The 20,675-nt window shown below is 38.1% G+C and overlaps 1 protein-coding gene across 12 annotated transcripts in view; it reads left to right on the forward strand.

Annotated features, from left to right (window-relative positions):
• MAGI2 (membrane associated guanylate kinase, WW and PDZ domain containing 2) overlaps positions 1-20,675 on the forward strand; it is a 1,476,658-nt gene that overhangs the window by 427,733 nt on the left and 1,028,250 nt on the right. For all 12 annotated transcript variants that reach the window (XM_030825454.1, XM_030825458.1, XM_030825457.1 and 9 more), the window contains exon 2: positions 19,923-20,039. In XM_030825454.1, the coding sequence (XP_030681314.1) occupies positions 19,923-20,039 (117 nt within the window). The remainder of the gene's footprint in view (positions 1-19,922; positions 20,040-20,675) is intronic.

Here is a 20,675-nt window from a genome sequence, read left to right on the forward strand (position 1 = left end):
TTTAAATATGTCTTTTGGCCATTTATATGTCTCCTTTTGAGAAATGTCTATTCAGTTCTCCTGCCCATTTTTTTTTCTTTTTTCTTTTTTTTCAGAGACAGTCTTGCTCTGTCTCCCAGGCTGGATTGCCGATCTTGGCTCACTGCAACCTCCGCCTCCCAGGGCTCAAGCAATTTTCATGCCTCAGCCCCCAAATAGCTGGGACTACAGGCATGCACCAACACACCGGACTAATTTTTTGTATTTTTAGTAGAGATGGGGTTTCATCATGTTGGCCAGGCTTCTCTCGAACTCCTGAGCTCAGGCAATCTGCTTGCCTCAGCCTCCCAAAGTGCTGGATTACAGATGTGAGCCACCACACCTGGCTTCTTGCTCATTTCTTAAGTTGGATTGTTTGTTATCTTGCTATTGAGTTGTTTGAGTTGCTCATAAATTTTGCATATTAACCCCTTATCAGATATATGGCTTGCAAATATTTCCCCCCAATCCATGTGTTGTGTGTCCACAATCTTGCTTCCATGTGATATTTTTTATAAAAAGTTAGTGTTCTTAAGTACAAATAGTAATATTTCAGTAAAAGTGAAAGTTACATCAAAGACATATTTTCAGTAGGCTTTCCTTGCAAGTAATTGAAGGGATGAGCCAAAGTTGCTTAAGATTGCATCCTCCAAATATCCTTTAATAGGTTTAAAAATTATGGACAACTTTGCATGTAATCAGGAAATGGGGGCAATAGAGAATATATTTGATTAATTGTGTATTCTTTATTTTTTCCCATATCTGGCTTAGTCTTCCTTGTATTTCTAGAGGCAATGTAGCCTCAGATATCTAAACGTGAATTTTTAGGAAATTTTAACTGATAGACTTCAGGAGTGGACAATTGAATGCACTAATCTAGAGCAGTATGCCTGGTAAGTGTATAAGTGGTCCCTAAAACACTAGTTGGAAGATGCTATTTTATAATTCAGTAAAAGTCAGTTATAATAAAATTCACTCTCATAGTCCTTGACTACTACTTCCTGCTTGACTCATATACTTCTTTTATAGCCACTCGGCAACAGGAATAAATAGCTTTCTTTTCCAGTTTACAATACTTGTAGGTCTTTCTGCCATTTTCTTTTTCACTGAAATCTCTGACGTTGGTATAGGTTCAGTCGCTCCAACTCAGTTTCTGCTTTTCATTTTTCTGTGTCAGATCAGGACCTTGTCTTTCAGTGGTGAGAGTGATAACAACCTAGGACAAGAATGATAAAGAAATCTTCCCACGTCCTCCCTCTACCAACGTTCTAATTCTTTTTATGGACACATACCTAATAGCTATTTTACTCCTTATTGCCCATCCCCAGCTGCTTCACTAACAAATATGTACCCATGCATGCATGCACACAAACACACATTCTATTCCTTTTTTAAAAACTTATTTTAGGCTCAGGGGCACATGTGGAGGCTTGCTATATAGGTAGATTGCATGTCATGGGAGTTTGATTTACATGTTATTTCATCACCCAGGTAATATGCGTAGCACCCAATAAGTAGTTTTTTGATCTTCATCCTTTTCCCAACCTCTACCCTCAAGTAGGCCCCAGTGTGTGTTTTTCCCTTCTTTGTGTCCATATACTCAATGTTTAGCCTCCACTTATACATGAGAAAATGCAGTATTTGGTTTTCTGTTCCTGTGTTAGTTTGCTTAGGATAATGGCCTCCCACTCTATCCATGTTACTGCAAAAGATATGATCTCATTTTTATGGCTGCATAGTATTCCATGGTATATACGTATCACATTTTCTTTATTCAGTCTACCATTGATGGGCATGTATGTTGATGCCATGTCTTTGCTATTGTGAATAGTGCTCTGATGAATATATGCATGTGTGTCTCTTTATGGTAGAATGGTTTATATTTCTTTGGATATATGCTGAATAATGGGATTGCAGGGTCAAATAATAGACCTATTTTAAGTTCCTTGAAAAATCACCAAACGGCCCTTCACAATAGTTGAACTAGTTTATATTCCCAACAGCAATGCATAAGTGTTCCCTTTTCTCCACAACCTTGCCAGCATGTGTTTTCTTTTTCTGTAACTTTTTAATAACAGCCATTCTGACTAGTGAGAGATGGTATCTCATTGTGGTTTCATTTGCATTTCTGTAATCATTAGTGATATTGAGCTTTTTTTCATGTGCTTATTGTCCACACGTATGTCTTCTTTTGAAAACTGTTCATGTCCTTTGCCCACTCTTTAGTGGGGTTGTTGTTTTTAAGCTTCTAAATTTGTTTGAGCTACTTACAGACTCTGGATATGAGACTTTTGTTGGTTGTATAGTTTACAAATATTTTCTCCCATCCTTTAGGTTGTGTCTTTACTCTGTTCATAGTTGTTTTGTTTTGCTATGCAGAAGCTCTTCGGTTTAATTAGGTCCTATTTGTCAATTTTTGTTTTTGCTGCAACTGCTACTGGTGGCTTTGTCTTGAAGTCTTTGCTGGGCTCTATGTCCAGAATAGTATTTCCTAGGTTATCGTTCAATGTTTTTATAGTTTTTGATTTTAGACTTAGGTGTTTAATCCATCTTGAGTTAATTTTTGTATATGGTGTAAGGAAGGGGTCTGGTATCAATCTTCTTCATACAGCAAGCCGGTTAGCCCAGCACCACTTATTGAATAGGGATACTTTCCCCATTGCTCATTTTCGTGGATTTTGTCAAAGATCAGATGATTGTAGGTGCAGGGAATTATTCGTAGTCTCTCTATTCTGTTCCATTGGTCTATATGTCTGTTTTTGTATCAGTACCATGCTGTTTTGGTTAATGTAGCCTTGTAGTATAGTTTGAAATTGGGAAATGTGATGCCTCCAGCTTTGTTCTTTTGGTTACAATTGCCTTGGCTATTGGAGATCCTTTTTGGTTCCATATGAATTTTAATTTTTTTCTAATTCTGTGAAGAACGCCATTGGTAATTTGATAGCAATAGTATTAAATCTGTAAATTGCTTTGGGCAGTATGTCCATTTTTACAATATTGATTCATCCTGTCCATGAGCATGGAATATTTTTCCATTTGTTTGTGTCATTTCTGATTTATTTGAGCAGTGTTTTCTAATTCTTATTGTAGAAGTATTTCACCACTTTGGTTAAGTGTATTCCTAGGTATTTTATTCTTTTTTTTGCTATTGTGAATGGAATTGCAGTCTCAATTTGGCTGTCAGCTTGGATGTTGTTGGTGTAGAGGAATGCTACTGATTTTTGTACATTGATTGTATATCCTGAAGCTTTGCTGAAATTGTGTATACGATCAAAGAGCATTTGAGCACACACTATGAGGTTTTTGAGGTATAGAATCACATCATCAACAAACAGGGATAGTTTGGTTTCCTCTCTTTCTATTTGAATGTCTTTTATTTCTTTCTCTTGCCCGATTTCTCTGGCTAGGACTTTCGGCACTATGTTGAATAGGAGTGGTGAGAGGGGACATCCTTGTCTTCTTCCAGTTTTCAAGGAGAATTCTTCCAGCTTTTGCCCATTCAGTATGATGTTGGCTGTGGGTTTTTCATAGATACCTTTTATTATTTTGAAGTATATTCCTTCAATGCCTAGTTTGTAGGGGGTTATTAAATGAATGGATGTTGAATATTATTTAATGCCTTTTCTGTATCTATTGATATAATCATGTTGTTTTTTGTCTTTAGTTCTGTTTATGTGATGAATCACACTTATTGATTTGTATATTTTGAACAAAACTTGCATCCTAGGAATAAAACCTACTTGATCATGGTGGATTCACTTTTTGATGTACTGCTGGATTTGGTTTGCTAGTATTTTGTTGAGGAATTTTGCATCTATGTTCATAAATGATATTAGCCTGAAGTTTTATTTTTTGTTGTGTCTCTGCTAAGTTTTTGTGTCAGGATGATGCTGCCCTCATGGAATGAGTTAGGGAGGAATCTTTTCTCCTCAATTTTTTAGAATAGTACCAGCTCTTCCTTATATATCTGGTAGAGTTTGGCAGTGAACCTGTCTGTTCCTGAGCTTGTCCTGGTTCATAGGTTTTTTATGACTGATTCAATTTCAGAATTTGTTATTGGTCTTTTCAGGTATTCATTCTCTTCCTGGTTCAATCTTGGGATGGTGTATGTTTTCAGAATAATTTTCTTGGTTTCTAGCTTGTTTGAATTGAGGATTTCTCTAAGGGGTTTGTATTTTTGTGTGGCCAGTGGTAATGTGCCCTTTGTCATTTCTGAATGTGGGTTTCTTTTTTTTTTTTTTTTGATCTTGTCTCTTTTTAAACTTACTAGTCTAGCTAGCAGTCTATTTGTCTTATTAATTCTTTCAAAGAAGGTTTATGTTTTGTAGGGTTTCTGGTCTCAATTGCCTTCATTTCAGTTCTGATTTTGGTTATTTCTTGTCTCCTGCTAGCTTTGGATTTCATTTCCTCTTATTTCTCTAGTTCCTCTAGAAACGATGTTGGGTGGTTAATTTCAAATCTTTCTAACTGTTTTATGTGGGTGTTTAGCACTATAAACTCCCCTCTTATCACTGCTTTGGATGTATCTCAGAGATTATGGTATGTGGCATTTTTTTCTTATTAGTTTCAAATAATTTCTTGATTTCTGACTAAATTTTATTATTTACCCAGAAGTCATTCAGGAACAAGTTGTTTAATGTCCATTTAATTGTATTATTTCGAGTGATTTTCTTAGCATTAATTTCTATTTTTACTGCATTTTGGTCTGTATTAGTCCATTTTCATGCTGCTATGAAGAAATAAAAGAGACTGGTTAATTTATAAAGAAAAGAGGTTTAATTGACTCAAAGTTCCACATGGCTGGAGAGGCCTCAGGAAACTTATAATCATGGTGAAGGGCACGTTTTCACAGGGCAGCAGGATGGAGAATGACTGCTGAGCAAATGGGGGAAACCCTTATAAAGCCATCAGATCTTGAGAGAACTCACTCACTATCACAAAAACAGCATAGGGGAAACTGCCCCCATGATTCAGTTATCTCCACCTGGTCCCACCCTTGACATATGGGGATTGTTATAATTCAAGATGAGATTTGGGTGGGGACACAGAGGCAGCCATATCATTCCACCCCTGGCCCCTCCCAAATCTCATGTCCTCACATTTCAAAACACAATTATGCCCTTCCAACAGTCCCCCAAAGTCTTAACTCATTCCAGCATTAACCCAAAAGCTCAAGTCCAAAGTTTCATTTGAAGCAAGACAAGTCCCTTCCACCTATGAGCCTGTAAAATCAAAAACAAGTTATTTACTTCCTGGATACAATGGGGATATAGGCATTGGGTAAATACACCCATTCCAAATAGGAGAAATTGGCCTAAACAAGGGCTACCAGCCCCAGGCAAGTTTGAAATCCAATAGGGCAGTCATTAAACCTTAAAGTTCTAAAATAATCTCCTTCAACTCCATGTCTCACATTCAGGTCACACTGATGCAAGAGGTGGGCTCACATGGCCTTTGGCAGCTCCACCCGTGTGACTTTTCAGGGTACAGGCCCTCTCCCAGCTGCTTTCACAGGCTGGTGTTGAGTGGCTTTTACAGGCACATGGTGCAATCTGTGTGGATCAACCATTCTAGGGTCTGGAGGATGGTGGCCCTCTTCTCATAGCTCCACTAGGCAGTGCCCCAGTGGAGACTCTGTGTGGGGGCTCCAAACCCATATTTCCCTTCTGCACTGCCCTAGCAGAGGTTCTTCATGAAGGCTCCACTCATGCAGCAGACTTCTGCCTAGACATCCAGGTGTTTTCATACATCCTCTGAAATCTAGGTAGAGGCTCCCCAACCTCAATTCTTGACTTCCTTGCCCCTGCAGGCCCAACACCACCTGTAAGCTGACAAGGCTTGGGGCATGTACCCTGTGAAGCAATGGCTCAAGCTGTACCTTTGCTTCTTTCAGCCACAGCTGGAGCTGAAGCAGCTGGCATGTAGGGTACCATGTCCCAGGACTGCACAAAGCAGCAAGGCCTTATGACCAGCCAATGAAACCATTTTTCCTCCTAGGCCTCTGAGCCTGTGATGGAAGGGGCTGCTGTGAAGACCTCTGACATGCCCTGGAGACATTTTTCCCCATTGTCTTGGCGATTAACATTTGGCTCTTCATTTCTTTTTTCTTTTTTTTAATTTTCAGACAGAGTCTTGCTCTGTCACCCAGGCTAGAGTGCAGTGGTGCGATCTCAGCTCACTGCAAGCTCTGCCTCCTGGGTTCACTCCATTCTCCTGCCTCAGCCTCCCCAGTAGCTGGGACTGCAGGAGCCTGCCACCATGCCCAGCTAATTTTTGTATTTTTAGTAGAGACAGGGTTTCACCATGTTAGCCAGGATGGTCTCGATCTCCTGACCTCGTGATCCACCCGCCTCCGCCTCCCAAAGTGCTGGGATTACAGGCATGAGCCACTGTACCCGGCCAACTCCTCATTTCTTATGGAATTTCTGCAGCAGGCTTGAATTTCTCCTCAGAAAATGGTTGTTTCTTTTGTATCACTTTGTGGGGGCTGCAAATTTTCTAAACTTTTATGCTCTGCTTCTATTTTAAACATAACTTCCATTCCCAAAACATATTTTTGTGAATACATGAAACTGAATGCTTTTAAGAGCACCAAAGTCACATGTTAAATGCTTTGCTGCTTAGAAATTTCTTCCACCAGATACCCTAAATCATCTCTCTCAAGTTCAAAGTTCCACACATCTCTAAGGCAGGAACAAAATGCCTCCAATCTGTTTGCTAGAGCATAGCAAGAGTCACCTTTATTCCTGTTCCCAACAAGTTCCTCATCTCCATCTGAGACTACCTCAGCCTGAACTTCATTGTCCATATCACTATCAGTATTTTGGTCAAAGCCATTCAACAAGTCTTTAGGAAGTTACAAACTTTCCCACATCTTTATGTCTTCTTCTGAGCTCTCCAAACTGTTCCAACCTTTGCCTTTTACCCATTTCCAAATGTGCTTCCACATTTTTCAGTATCTTTACAGCAGCACCCCACTCCTGGTACCAATTTTACTATATTAGTCTCTTCTCGTGCTGCTATGAAGAAATACCCAAGACTAGGTCAGGCTCAGTGGCTCATGCCTGTAATCCCAGAACTTTGGGATGACAAGGCAGGTGGATCACCTGAGGTCAGGAGTTTGAGACAAGCCTGGCCAACATACTGAAACCCCATTTCTACTAACAATACAAAAATTAGCCAGGCATAGTAGTGTGCACCTGTAGTCCAAGCTACTTGGGAGGCTGAGATAGGAGAATTGTTTGAACCCAGGAGGCAGAAGTGGAAGTGAGCTGAGATCACCACTGCACTCCAGCCTGGGTGACAGAGCAAGACTCCATCTCAAAAAAAAAAAAAAGAAAGAAAGAAAAAAAGAAAAACAGAAAAAAGAAATATCCAAGATTGGGTCATTTATAAAGAAAAGAGGTTTAGTCAACTCATAGTTCCACATGGCTGAGGAGACCTCAGGAAACTTACAGTCATGGTGGAAGGCAGCTCTTCACAGGGTGGCAGGATAGAGAATGAGTGCTGAATGAAAGAGGAAACCTCTTATGAAACCTTAGATCTCATGAGAGTTCACTCAGTATCACAAGAACAGCATGGAGGAAACTGCCCCCATGATTCAATTATCTCCACCCAGTCCTGCCCTTGACACGTAGGGATTGTTACAATTCAAGGTGAGATTTCAGTGGGGACACAGAGCCAAATCATATCATGGTCCAAAAGTGTGGTTGGTATAATTTTGGGTTTTTTGCATTTGCTGAGTGTTGTTTTATGCCCAACTGTTTTGTCATCTTTGAAGTACGTGTCATGTGCAGATGAGAAGTATGTACATTCTGTTGTTTTTTGGTGGAGAATTCTGTAGATGTCTATTAGGTCCATTTCTTCAAGCTTTTGGTTAAGGTCCTGAATATCTTTGTTAGCTTTCTGCCTCAATGATCTGCCTAATACTCTCAGTGGAGTGTTAAAGTCTTCCATTATTATTTTGTGGTTATCTATGTCTCTTTGTAGGTCTCTAAAAACTTGCTTTATATATCTGGCTGCTTCTGTGCTGTGTGTATATGTATTTAGGATAGTTAGGTCTTCTTTTGAATTGAGCCCTCTACCTTTATGTAATGCCCTTCTTTGTCTTTTTTATATTTGTTAAAGTCTGTTTTGTCTGAAATTAGAATAGCAACCTCTGCTTTTTTCTGTTTGCTGTTTGCTTGGTAGATTTTACTCCATCCCTTTTCTTTGAGCCTATGGCTGCCACTTCATGTGAGATGGGTCTTTTGATGACAGCATACTGTTGGGTTTTGCTTCTTTATTCAACTTGCCACTCTGTGCCTTTTAATTGGGGCATTTAGCCTATTTACATTCAAGGTTAGTATTGATATGTGTGGATTTGATCCTGTCATCACGTTGTTAGCTGGTAATTATGCAGACTTGTTTATGTAGTTGCTTTATAGTGTCACTAGTCTATGAACTTAAATGTGCTTGTGTAGTGGTTGGTAACAGTCTATCCTTTTCATAACTACTACTTCCTTCGGGATCTCTTGTAAGGCAGGTCTGACAGTAATGAATTCCCTTAGCATTTGCTTGTCTGAAAAGGATTTTATTTCTCCTTCACTTAGAAAGCTTAGTTAGACCATATGTGAAATTCTTGGTTGAAAATTATTTAAGAATGCTGAATGCCCCCAATCTCTTCTGCTTGTAGGGTTTCTTATGACAGGACTACTGTTAGTCTGATGGGGTTCCCTTTGTAGGTTAGCTGACCCTTCTTTCTAGCTGCCTTTGACATTTCTTTACTATTACCTTCGAGAATCTTGTGTAGTATTTTGGAGGGGTTCTCTAAATTTTCTGAATTTGAATGTTGACCTCTCTAGCAAAGTTGGGGAAATTTTCATGGACGATATTCTGAAATATGTTTTCCAAGTTGCTTGGTTTCTCTCCTTGTCTCTCAGGAATGCCAATGAGTCATAGACTGGGTCTCTTTCCAGAAACCCATCTTTCTCAGAGGTTTTACTTATTCTCCTTGTGTTTTTTTTATTTTTATTTTTCTTTGACTGAGTTATTTTGTAGAGCCAGTCTTCAAGCTGTGAGACTTTTTTTTCCTCAGCTTGGTCAATCCTGTTGTTAATACTTGTGATTGCATTATGAAATTCTTCTACCATGTTTTTAAGCTCTATCAGATCAGTTTGTTCATATAATGTCCATTTTGTCTATCAGTTCCTGTATTGTTTTATTGTAAACCTTAGATTCCTTGAATTGGGTTTTGACTTTCTCCTGTATGTCAGTAATCTTCATTCCTATCTATATTCTGAATTTTATTTCTATCATTTCAGCCATCTCAGCCTGGTTAGGAACTGTTGCTGGGCAACTAGTGTGGTCATTTGGAGGTAAGAAGCCACTTTTGCTTTTTGAGCTGCCAGAGTTCTTGTGCTAGTTCTTTCTCATCTTTGTGGGCTGATGTTGCTTCAGTCTTTGAAGTTGATGACCTTTGGATTTCTTTTTCTTCTATACTATTTGATGTCCTTGGGGGGTTGATTATGGCATAAGGTGGGCTCAGTTGACTGGTTTCATTTTTGAAGGATTTTAGGGGGCCAAGGCTCAGCTCATAACTCCTGAACTGTGTGCTCCAACTCTAGGGGGCCAGTATAGGCCCCGGCTTTTTTCTGTGGCCCCTGGAGGTTAGGAACTTAACTCACTGGAGGGGCCTGAATTGTTTCCAGATAGCTGGCTAGAACTCTCTGATGGGTGGTGCCAGCCTCAGCACTTCATAGGGCAGTGGCAGCAGGATTGGTCCTCATTTGTATGTGCCAGCAGCAGTGGCAGTGCTGAAAGTTGCATGCTCATCAGCTATGGCTGAGTATTGATGGGCACAGATGTGCTGGCCTTTGTTGGGGCACTTGCAACAGCAGTGTTGGCAGGGCACCACTGTGTGGAGATGCACAGGGCCTCGCCAAATGTTAGGCAAAAATGTTAGCATAGGGATGTGGCACTGGCAGGCATGGGACTGTGTGTCCTGTGTTCATGCATTAATGTAGATGGCAGCTGCTGCTGGGGTTGGGGGCAGATCAGTTGGTCTACATTTGTAGTTTTGCACCAGTGGCAATATTGGCATAGGAGTGGGGTGCAGGTGGGTGTGAGACTGACAGTCTCCAGTTTCCATGCTAGCCAATGCTCCAACAGCAATGGCAGCGCTGTTGGGGGAGTATTGCAGGGTTGGGGTTCACTCACACTGGCAGCTGTGTCACAGCATGGTGCACACGCATCTGGCAGGGAAGGGAAGGCAAGGTCTACCCAAGCTTACATGCCTCAGCAAAGCAATGTAGGGGCGTGGTTGTGGACAAGTGCGTGCCAGCAAAGCAACTCAAGGGAGACTGTTGTAGGAGAAGGGCATAGGTGGACAGGTGCATGTCTGCAGGGACACTCTATTGGGGCACTCTACTGGAGCTGTCTACTGGTCAAGTACAGTCTGTCAGTGCAGGAGCTATGATGCATGCCACCAGGAGGCTACCACAGCCTAGGCTTCTGAGGCTGCACTGCAATCAGGCCTAGCTGGGGTCACAGGAGAGGCCAGCAGACCAAAGGTGCTCTGGTCGCACTGGCCCAGCCTCATGAGCAAGACCACCCTGCGATGTTCATGTCCAACAGTTTTCTTAGGCCTTAAGTTTCCTAAGGGTGCAAGGCAGCCCTGGGGGATGGGTGTCCCTCATAGTGCTCTACTCCAGATGCTCCCACACCAAACTCTCTGGGTTCCACAGTGGCTAGAGTTCTGCCCGTACTACTTCTCTAAGCAGCTCTCTCTGCCAGCTCAGTTGTCCATGGGAGTCATGTAGTCTCCTGCTGGCAGGATTCCAGGGGCCCCTGGGGAGAATGGGTTGTCCCTTGCCTGCTCAACCCACCCCTTGTCCAGGAGTCATTGAGGGCAGAAATAACTCCCTTTGCAGGGTTCCCTGCTTCCTGCCCCTCTGACCCAGTATCTGTGTCTTCCCTCTCTCCATTTTCAATGGATCTTCCTTCTGAAGATCTGCTAGGAGTATGCCAGTCTTCCCAATGTCCCCATCTCTCATGGGGATGCTGTACATGTATAACAACAATGTGTTTCCAACATACCATAAATTGTGTACTTCAGATGCCTAATGAAGGAAAAGACTTATAGGTGGGCCGAGGACATAATTATAATATACAACATTTTTCTACAGTAAAAACCATTCTGCATTCCAAAATAAACCTTTGGGACACATTCCACATTTGAAGTCAGTCTTGTAGCAGTTCAAATCATGACCCTATAATTGTTATAACTTCATTAGTACTGATCCATCACAACACAGACTATGGAGGCTATATTAGTCTGTTGTTTGGAATGAGATTTGCAAGGGAATTTCTTTGTGTTGTCATTGTAAAATGCAATCAAAAATAAAGCTGGAGTTTCTTTTTTGTTGATTTGGGCAAGGTGTTCTGTGTCATGATACTTTTAAGGATAAAGCCATTTGGAGTGAACCATGTGTTGTACCAGATCATTGGAGAGTTTTTAAGTTTCAGCAGGTTAGAAAAAAAAGATATTAGAGGACTGACCTGGCTTTTAAGAATTTTTTTCTTATTTTTCATTTTTATAGAGATGGGGTCTCACTGTGTTGCCCAGGCTGATCTGCCTGTCCTCAAGTGATCCTCCCGCCTCAGCCTCCCAAAGTTCTGGGATTACAAGCATGAGCCACCATATGGCTGGCCTGACCTGGCTTTATAGTTCTTAAAACACAAAATAATGTCAAATGTTTTTCAGTTGACTTGGGGATAGAGCTTGCTAATATAAAATGAAATAAACTTAAATATTCATTGCTTAAATACCATTTACATGTTCACTTTTAGTTTTATGAATGAAGATATTTCAAGCATACCAAATATGAGCATTTTCTTTTGCTTTTTTATTAATGTGGATGGATTCTTAAATTGGACTTACCAAGAACAAAAACAATTGTGATATTTTTATCATTACATTTTGAAATTTTTATACTGAAACTTTGGAGTAAAGTGAGAGAGGCAATAAACCAAGACTCTAAGAAGAAAAAATTTTGCCTGCTAAATTATCTAGATATTTTGGACAACAGTGGCTTTTCTTCAGTTTAATAATCTTAGTAAATGTTTTATGTAGAAGCCTCATACCTATGAGGTTTGTTAACCTTCAATAATTTTAAACTCATTCATAACTATCCTAATAGACTGCTTTTCCCTTTTAAATTTAGAGTGGTATATCTCTGGTTTTAAAAAAAAAATGGATTGAATTTAGGTTAGATTATTATGTCCCTTTTACCCATATATATTTTTCCTTTCATTATGCTGAATTTGGTGTGACTTCCTGCTTTGTATGAAGAACATCTAATTTGTAAGGTTTAGGTAATCAAAGAAACTAATAGGATATACCCTATTATTAGACTGTATTAGCCATCTTGGTACATTATTAAAAATTTTGATACACTTGAGATTGTTTTCAACTTTGGGCTCATCGTTCATATTTTCAGATAATAAAATTTCAGGTACCTACTATGATGCCTGGCATATACTGAGAACTCATTTTCTCTTCTCAATGGGAGGAAATATCATAACTATAGGAACAACTCTAACATTTAGTTTGAGACCAAGGCTAACAATGAAAAATGAAACTCAATAATAATATCCCATCTGTACAATAGTAGGGGAAAGGAAATAATAAAAAAGCTATTTTCAATAGAGCTAGAGAATATTATAAACCATTTACATTTATCTCTGTCATTTTCTCTGAAATAGCAATTATTCTCTCTAGTTTTAAATCTTCTAATGATCTGCAAATGTTTAATATATTTTGTCTTTCTTATTATTCCATTTCTTATACAAAACATGCAATACCACAAAGATTTTGAAGAAACAGCACAGATATTAAAGCATGATTAAAATGATTGTCTATACTCTCTCATATTATGAATAAAATTTTGAAGGGATAGAAACTGTCATATAAGTAAAAATTTTCAGCTATGGAAAAACTAACAAACCAGGGCATCTTCAATGAGTTTTATGGCTTTCGTATGTGTATTCCTATTTAAAATACGCAAATTGGGAATTATTAGGGGAAGGAGAATTTTACTGCCTCATAATTTATAGACTGTCTAGTCTAGATCAAATGCATGCAGTGATTTTGTGTAGTTCTCTGGCCACCTGAAAATGAGATGGGCCTCTAGATCATCAGAAATCAAAGACACAATTTCTACCTAAAAAGGGAATGGAGCCTGTTCTGGCAGGCTAGATTAGATATGTCTGTCACCTGTTTTGTGTCTGTGGCTCTTAACAGAATCAATCAACTTTCTTGTGATTTATTTCTTCATTTTTGAGGTGAGCCAAGCAGAAACTATTTTTGAAAAAGGAACTTAACAACACAACCCTATAATACTTTCCTGTCTATTCCTCAACTTATCCACCATCCAATAAATTAACATAAGGTACATTTGCAGTTACTCATTAAAATATCTTAAAGCATATGGGCAGATTTCCTTCTCTTCTAATTCCTCGCAGGCTGCTTTGCTTAGCTGCTTTCCTACTTATTTGATGAAGATAAGATCTGAAGTCCGTTGTCTACTGATGATGTAAGATTCCTGAATAATTGCACAACTAGAAAACAATATCAAAAGGAGATTATTCATAGTTTTATTTCTTATGGAGTATAGCTAATTTGTAAACTATAAGTAAATAGTAAAATAATTTGGTTGTCTGGTTACCAAAAGAAATCCCAAAGTATAAGATGTACTTAGTAAATATTTTATAGGGAAGCATAAAGTTTAGACCTAGAGGAGATGTTATTTGGTCCTACACCCATTGTTATGGACTGAATATTTGTCCAAAACTCATATATTGAAATCTTAACCCCCATGGTGATTACATTAGGAGGTGGGGCTATTTGAGAGGTAATTAAATTATGAGGGTGAGACCCTCATGAATGGGATTGGTACCCTTATAAAAAGAAACATTATTTTCCTCTTGGCCACGTGTGGATATAACGAGAAGATGGCCATTTGCAAGCCAGGAAGAGTGCCCTTACCAGGCACCGGATCTGTTGGTTTAATCTTGGGCTTTCTGACTGCAAAAATGTGAGAAATAAAGATTAGTTGTTGAAGCCATCTAATCTATGGTATTGTTATAGCAGCTTTAATTAACTAAGCCACCTTCCTTTTATAGATGAGAAAAAATGAGATCCAGAAATGATTTGTGCAAGACCATTTAATGAACAAGTGTTGGGGTTGTAACTGAAACTTGGTTTCCTGATTGATAACCTAGTATTCTTTCTACTACAGCATTTGTGATTTATTTATTTAGCATACATTTCATCCCCTTGTATGTTAAAAAGACATTGCTTTAGATGTGGAAGAAGATATAAGAGGAGAGAAGATATAAAATGAATAGGAAACACTCTCTCCTGGGGAGCTTATAACATAATAGAAAATATAAAACAGGTCCACAAATTACTGTTTGGCCTATTATAATGTGCAAAGTACTAAAGAGAAATGAGGAAGATGTGGGAGTTCAGAGCAGAGAGAAGACTTCTGGCTCAAAGATCATAGGAAGGCCAACTACAGAATAATTTTAAGCTGAAGGTTGGATAGAAATTCCATGGATAATAGCAAAGGGAAGGCATTCTTATCCATAAAGTTTTATTAGTTGCAAACAACAAAGGGAAAGTTTGAGAAGCTGGCCAGAAAAATACAAGAACAGGATAATTCTGCATGTCCAAGAGGGATAAATTATGGGTAATTTCTTCAGAGTGTCACTTTCAAGATGAAGCCAGTTGCATTCGCATTCTTTGGGCACTCTGCTTCTATAGCCATTTCCTGGAAGAAACATTTTGATTGACTAAGTAAGGGCAGAGTAGCTCAGCACAAAGACCCACTACATGTAATGAATGATATAGCTACTCAATAAGAAAAAAAGAAAAAGAAAGAAAGAAAGATGAAAAAAGAAAGAAAGAAAGAAAAGAAAGTGCTTCTACCAAAAGAACGTAGTACAAGATAAAGAGCAAAGTTGAATGCAAAAAGTAAAGCACAAACTGAAATTAAATATTCACCAAAATTAAATATTCACCACAATTAATTAAAAATAAATACTGTGGAGTGTAATTGAAAAACAAACAAAAATAAATAAGATGATTAGAACATTAGAGTAGCTTGCTTTGACTGAAGCACAGGATAAATAGATGACATCAAAATGAGCCAAACCCTGGTGGTCATCCCCACCTTTCCCCTCTCTACCCCTACTATCCCAGTTAGTGAACTGCTTTCTCCAGTTTACACTGATAAAAGTTTATAAGGTACATGTTCATTCCAGAAGCAGTTGACTCAACGGGAGGGGAAGGTTGAGCTGATGGTCATGTCTGAGTGAGGGATGACACTGCTTTACTAGATGGGACTACTAGCAACCAGACCCTTGGCACAAACATTATAGACCCCAGCATGTTTCTCCCTCAAATTTTGAAAGAGTGGCATTTGCTACAAGGCTGGAGCTAACAAATTGCCTTAAGGAATACACCAAGGAGATTATGTCCCTCCAATCCAAGCAGCATCTTCTTCCTTTGTTTCCTCAGCCTAGGTATTCAAGTAATAGAAATGAAAAAGCAGTCAATTTCTACTGAGGGCATTCCTGAAAACGATGGAAACCTTAGAAATGCAGGCCAGTTTTGAATGTTGGGACTTGGTATTTTCTCCTCAAATAGACCATAGGTGTTGCTCCCCAGTGCTTCCCTCACTCCCCACCCCACCATTGTTCTAAACCCAGTACCATACTCTTTGTGTGAGCTTCACTTTCCTCATTTGCAATAGGAAGAGTTTGAACTGAGCTCTATTCTAAAGGTTCTTCTTAAGTTATATTTTGATGTTAAGCTCAAAAGCTTGATTGGGGTCATGTTGAGAAAAGACTTGACTGCTTTGTACTAAGAAGTTTGGTCTTCAGACTATAGAGGATGAAAATTAGGCACATGTTTTCTGGAATTGTAGGCTTCAAATCCTTTCCAGCTCTCTCATTTACTAAAAGTGTCACTTCGGAAGGCATTTAATACTTGTCTACAGTCTTATTTTTAAAAATACAGGAAATAAAAATTTTTTCACATAACTAAATAAGTCAATAGTTATTCAAATATAATAGCAAGTAAGAGCCACTGATTTTTTTGAAGGAAAAAGTACAAATGGCTAAAGCATGCAACGAGACATTAATGTTGCCAGTGCTCTGCTCAACAAAATGATTGATATGTGCATCCTATGAACTACCGAATCTAGGAATCATTAACAAATGATAGAGCAGAAACTCTACAAACACTAAAAGTAAAATAAAATTTTATAACTGTGGAAAATAAGCAAATTACTTATTTATTTTAACAATAGATAACGTTTCTTGTATACTTTTTGGAACTCTGTATTTTTTAGCTTGCTTTAAAACGCTAACTTATAAACCTGAAATCAGATCATTTTGAGACTCAGACTCTATTTTTGAGGACATTATTGCCCAACGTCTGTTGTTAATTCTTCTCTAATTGAAATTTCTGATTAAGGATAAATATGCCTTTATACCTATGTATGTGTATATGTATACATTATGTATACATATATGTATCACACATACATATAACACACGTATATACACACATACTGTACATATACATACATGTGTTATACACATACTGTGCATATACACACGTGTATTATACACATATATGTGTTTATATATGTGTATATATACATACGCAAAAATATATGTGTATATATGTATGTGTATAACATATATGTGTGTATATATATGTGTGTGTTTTGGGATCATGTACAGTTGTTCAACTACATTAGTTTTAAAAGAACACTCAACCAAAATTGTTTTTTTAATGAGTGTTTACTTTTTCTCATATAGCAAGAAATCTTAAGGTATGTAGTTATTAACATTGTTTTTAGCTGTTTAGTAAAGCCATTAGGGATGCAGGCTGTTTCTAACCTCTACTCCAGTATCCTGAGCATGGTGAATTTTTCCTTGTGCTTGTCACTTCACTTCATAGTCAGAATGTGGCTGTTACATCTCAGATATTATGTCCATTTCCTTCTGGGCTAGGTGTCAATGGCCAGAACATAGCTTCTAGAAGCCGCAAGGGCAGTTAGGAAAGTGGAGAATGATTGAATGACTTTCCAGACCACTGTGATCCATGTCCTGAGGCTCAGCAGGTTTCTGCCCAAAACTAAATCAGAGCTCTTTTAAAAGGAAAGAATAATGGAAAGAATATTGGGTAGGCAACTAGCAGAATTTGCTGTAAGAATACTGGATTAATAAAATTGCCTGACTTGAAAGATGCTTATGGGCGGGGCACGGTGGCTCACGCCTGTAATCCCAGCACTTTGGGAGGCCGAGGAGGGCGGATCACGAGGTCAGGAAATCGAGACCATCCTGGCTAACATGGTGAAGCCCCGTCTCTACTAAAAATACAAAAAAAAATTAGCCAGGCGTGGTGGCGGGCGCCTGTAGTCCCAGCTACTCGGGAGGCTGAGGCAGGAGAATGGCGTGAACCTGGGAGGCAGAGCTTGCAGTCAGCCGAGATCACGCCATTGCACTCCAGGCTGGGGACAGAGCGAGACTCCGTCTCAAAAAAAAAAAGAAAGAAAGATGCTTATGATAAATTGTAAAGGATAATAAAGCATTTGGGAAATAGGAGGAAAGAGAAATCCTTCCAAAACAAAGGGGATTGTATGTGAAATTTTGTTATAATTTATGACGACATTTTAATTAGTGAAGGAAATTTTATATTGATTCTTAAAAGTTTTGACAGGTCCTTCTATGAAAAAAAGATACAGTCATTGAAACGAATAAATAGACATTTTTGTTGTTTTCTAAGGTAGATCACTTTCAAGAAATGTAATTCAGTATATCTGTACTAAAGAAAAAAATGTTTAAACTGATAATATATTTTTAGGGATAACAATCATCCTGAACTACAAAATGTGAATTTATCCACATTACATTAGGTGAGTAATTCTGGCTTACCTTAATAAGGAGACTACATCTGTTGTTCTATAGTTGACATTTTCTTAGGATGCCAGAAAGCATCTCATTACTTGGTATGTCCCACATATTAGATTGAAAGAAAAGGAGAAGGAAGAGGGGGTGCAGTTGCCAAAGGACCTCTAGCCTTAGAATCCGGCAGAAATGACAGCTGAGAACAGTCGCAGGCATGATGCTTACTCAGTAGGTGTGATAAATTAGCAGGGGTAAGCAAGTATTGCTGACTGGAAAAAAGAAGAAAAAGAGAATTTTAGGATTTCTAAACTATTGGCTACTTCAGTGTGGTGCCAGCAAGTCCAAGACACATGGAAACACAGGGCATTTGGAGATGTAAATAATAGGTAATTGTTGCAATTGTGTAATGGCAGTTTCAAATGACTTTTTTTATTTCTGTCTGTTCTGCTTCTTTGGCTGAGAAAATGGATTTGAATTTGGAAAATTATACGTTCAGCCATTCCGGATGTAATATTTATGTACACCCAACAAAAAAATGTTTTCCTTTTATGTCATTTGATTTCCACTATCATATTATATTGGGTGGAAAAATAGATTAAGAGACCATTTGCTCAAATATGAAAGAAACATCATCTGGAGGGTAAGAATTTTTACAGTTAATTCAGTTGAAAATGATATCTTGCAGTTAAAAATGGCATCTTATTGAGACTATACCTGCAGATTAGGAGGCAACTGAAATGATGGATTTTGAAAACTTTAGAAATGTTACAATATGTAAGTCTATTAGCTACAGTTTATGTCAAAGCTGTTTGTTTTGCACATGTGCACACCTACATATGCTAGTTTGTGTGATCGTGGTAGTGCAAATAGATTTATGAATTCTAATTCTGAGATTCAGAAGGATTTGAAGGAATATAATTTTATGATTATTGCAGATTTCCAGTTTCTTCTATCTTTAATTGTTTGTCTTGGCTCAATTGCCCTAGTATATTTGATTGAAATAATAAGGGTTTCAGGAATTCTTACTTATATTTTTATTGGTATTTTGATTTATAATTAATTCTTTCCAGTATGGAAATAGGAAAGGTTTTAAGATAAATCTTTATAAGTTAACAAGTTATCTTTAAATATCAAATAAGTATTTGATAGATCTACATTATTGGTTTTTTAACTATATCCCAGTTTATTTTTTATTAGATTATAAGGTCAAACAGTCGCAAAATTGTTTGTATTGAAAAAAGGAAAAAAAAACCCTACATTCCTTCAAACCTTGTCTCTTGTTAAAAACATTTGTACATATACTACAAAATAAAGAAATTACTTTTATTTATTGCATAAAAGGAGTAAAGTCATTCATATCTGTGTAGGTTTTTCTTCTTTAACTTTTTATACCATCCTACTTAACCAAATCTAGAGCAACTTTCAATAACTTAAAAATCTTTTCAGACTTTTAAGACATTATGCTAAGTAAAATAAGCCAGTCACAAAAGGGCAAATATTATATATTCTACTTATATGAGGTACCTAGAGTAGTCAAATTTATAGACAGAAAAGTGGTTTCCAGGATTTGGGGCAGGGTGGAATGGGAAGCAATGAATAAATGAGTAAATAGTCTTTTTAGCCATGCAGTGAGATGTACTATAATATTTCGGTATGATTCAAGAGTAACATATCTTTTACCATGACATAGGCTTCATTCGAAATGAAGGATAAATTTAGGAATACATGCAAAGCATTGAACATAGACTTGGCAGGCAATTATTGTCTCAGTAAATATTATCTCTGTTATCATTGTGGCAGTAAATGTTTGAGAAGATCAAAAGAACACTTTGAAATAATGAATCTTTTTAATGGGTTCCTGAGTATATTGATGACAGAATCAAATTACATGCTTAAAATATTTTCCAACATCCCTTATGAAGAAACTTTTTTTATTTTAGGAGGCATTGTTGATAAAGACCTTCGTCACTACCTCAACTTACGATTTCAAAAGGGTTCTGTGGACCATGAGCTTCAGCAAATCATTCGTGACAACCTCTACCTCCGCACGGTGCCATGTGAGTACAATGGGCAGTATTAATATTTTTGGGTTGAGAGATAAATGTTTAGCTATATATTCATTGATTAAAAGAAAGTGAAATTGCACTTATTTTTTATAGTGGGCTTTTGGAACAGAAAACCTATTCGAGATGTGGCAATTTTAAGTGCAAATGCTTATAACTGCAGCAGTATGGTTTATGATGAAGTTGTAGCCAGAAGAGACTTGTGATTTTCAAGCTATAAAATCTAACTTACATTTCTGAAGTTAGTATTGAGAAATATTGATTCTAGTCCAGACTGTTGGTGATTCCGAATGAATTATGATGGAGATAGAACTCCACGTTGGGAGACAGGAGAATGCAAATTTAATTTATTAGTTGAAACAGCTATTCTGTGAGTAGAATCTTCACAGTAACTCCCAACCTCGTCTCTTGTTTGCAGCAGGAGAGTCTCACAAGTAAAAAGAAAAGTGCACATTGGAAAGTAAAGCTAAGTGTTTTGCAAGTCTTAGAAAGCAATGATGCCAGGCCGGGGGCGGTGGCTCACGCTTGTAATCCCAGCACTTTGGGAGACCGAGGAGGGCGGATCACGATGTCAGGAGATCCAGACCACGGTGAAACCCCGTCTCTACTAAAAATACAAAAAAAATTAGC

The sequence above is a fragment of the Nomascus leucogenys genome, chromosome 13 (genome assembly GCF_006542625.1).
Source record: "Nomascus leucogenys isolate Asia chromosome 13, Asia_NLE_v1, whole genome shotgun sequence".
NCBI classification, from domain to species: Eukaryota; Metazoa; Chordata; class Mammalia; order Primates; family Hylobatidae; genus Nomascus; species Nomascus leucogenys.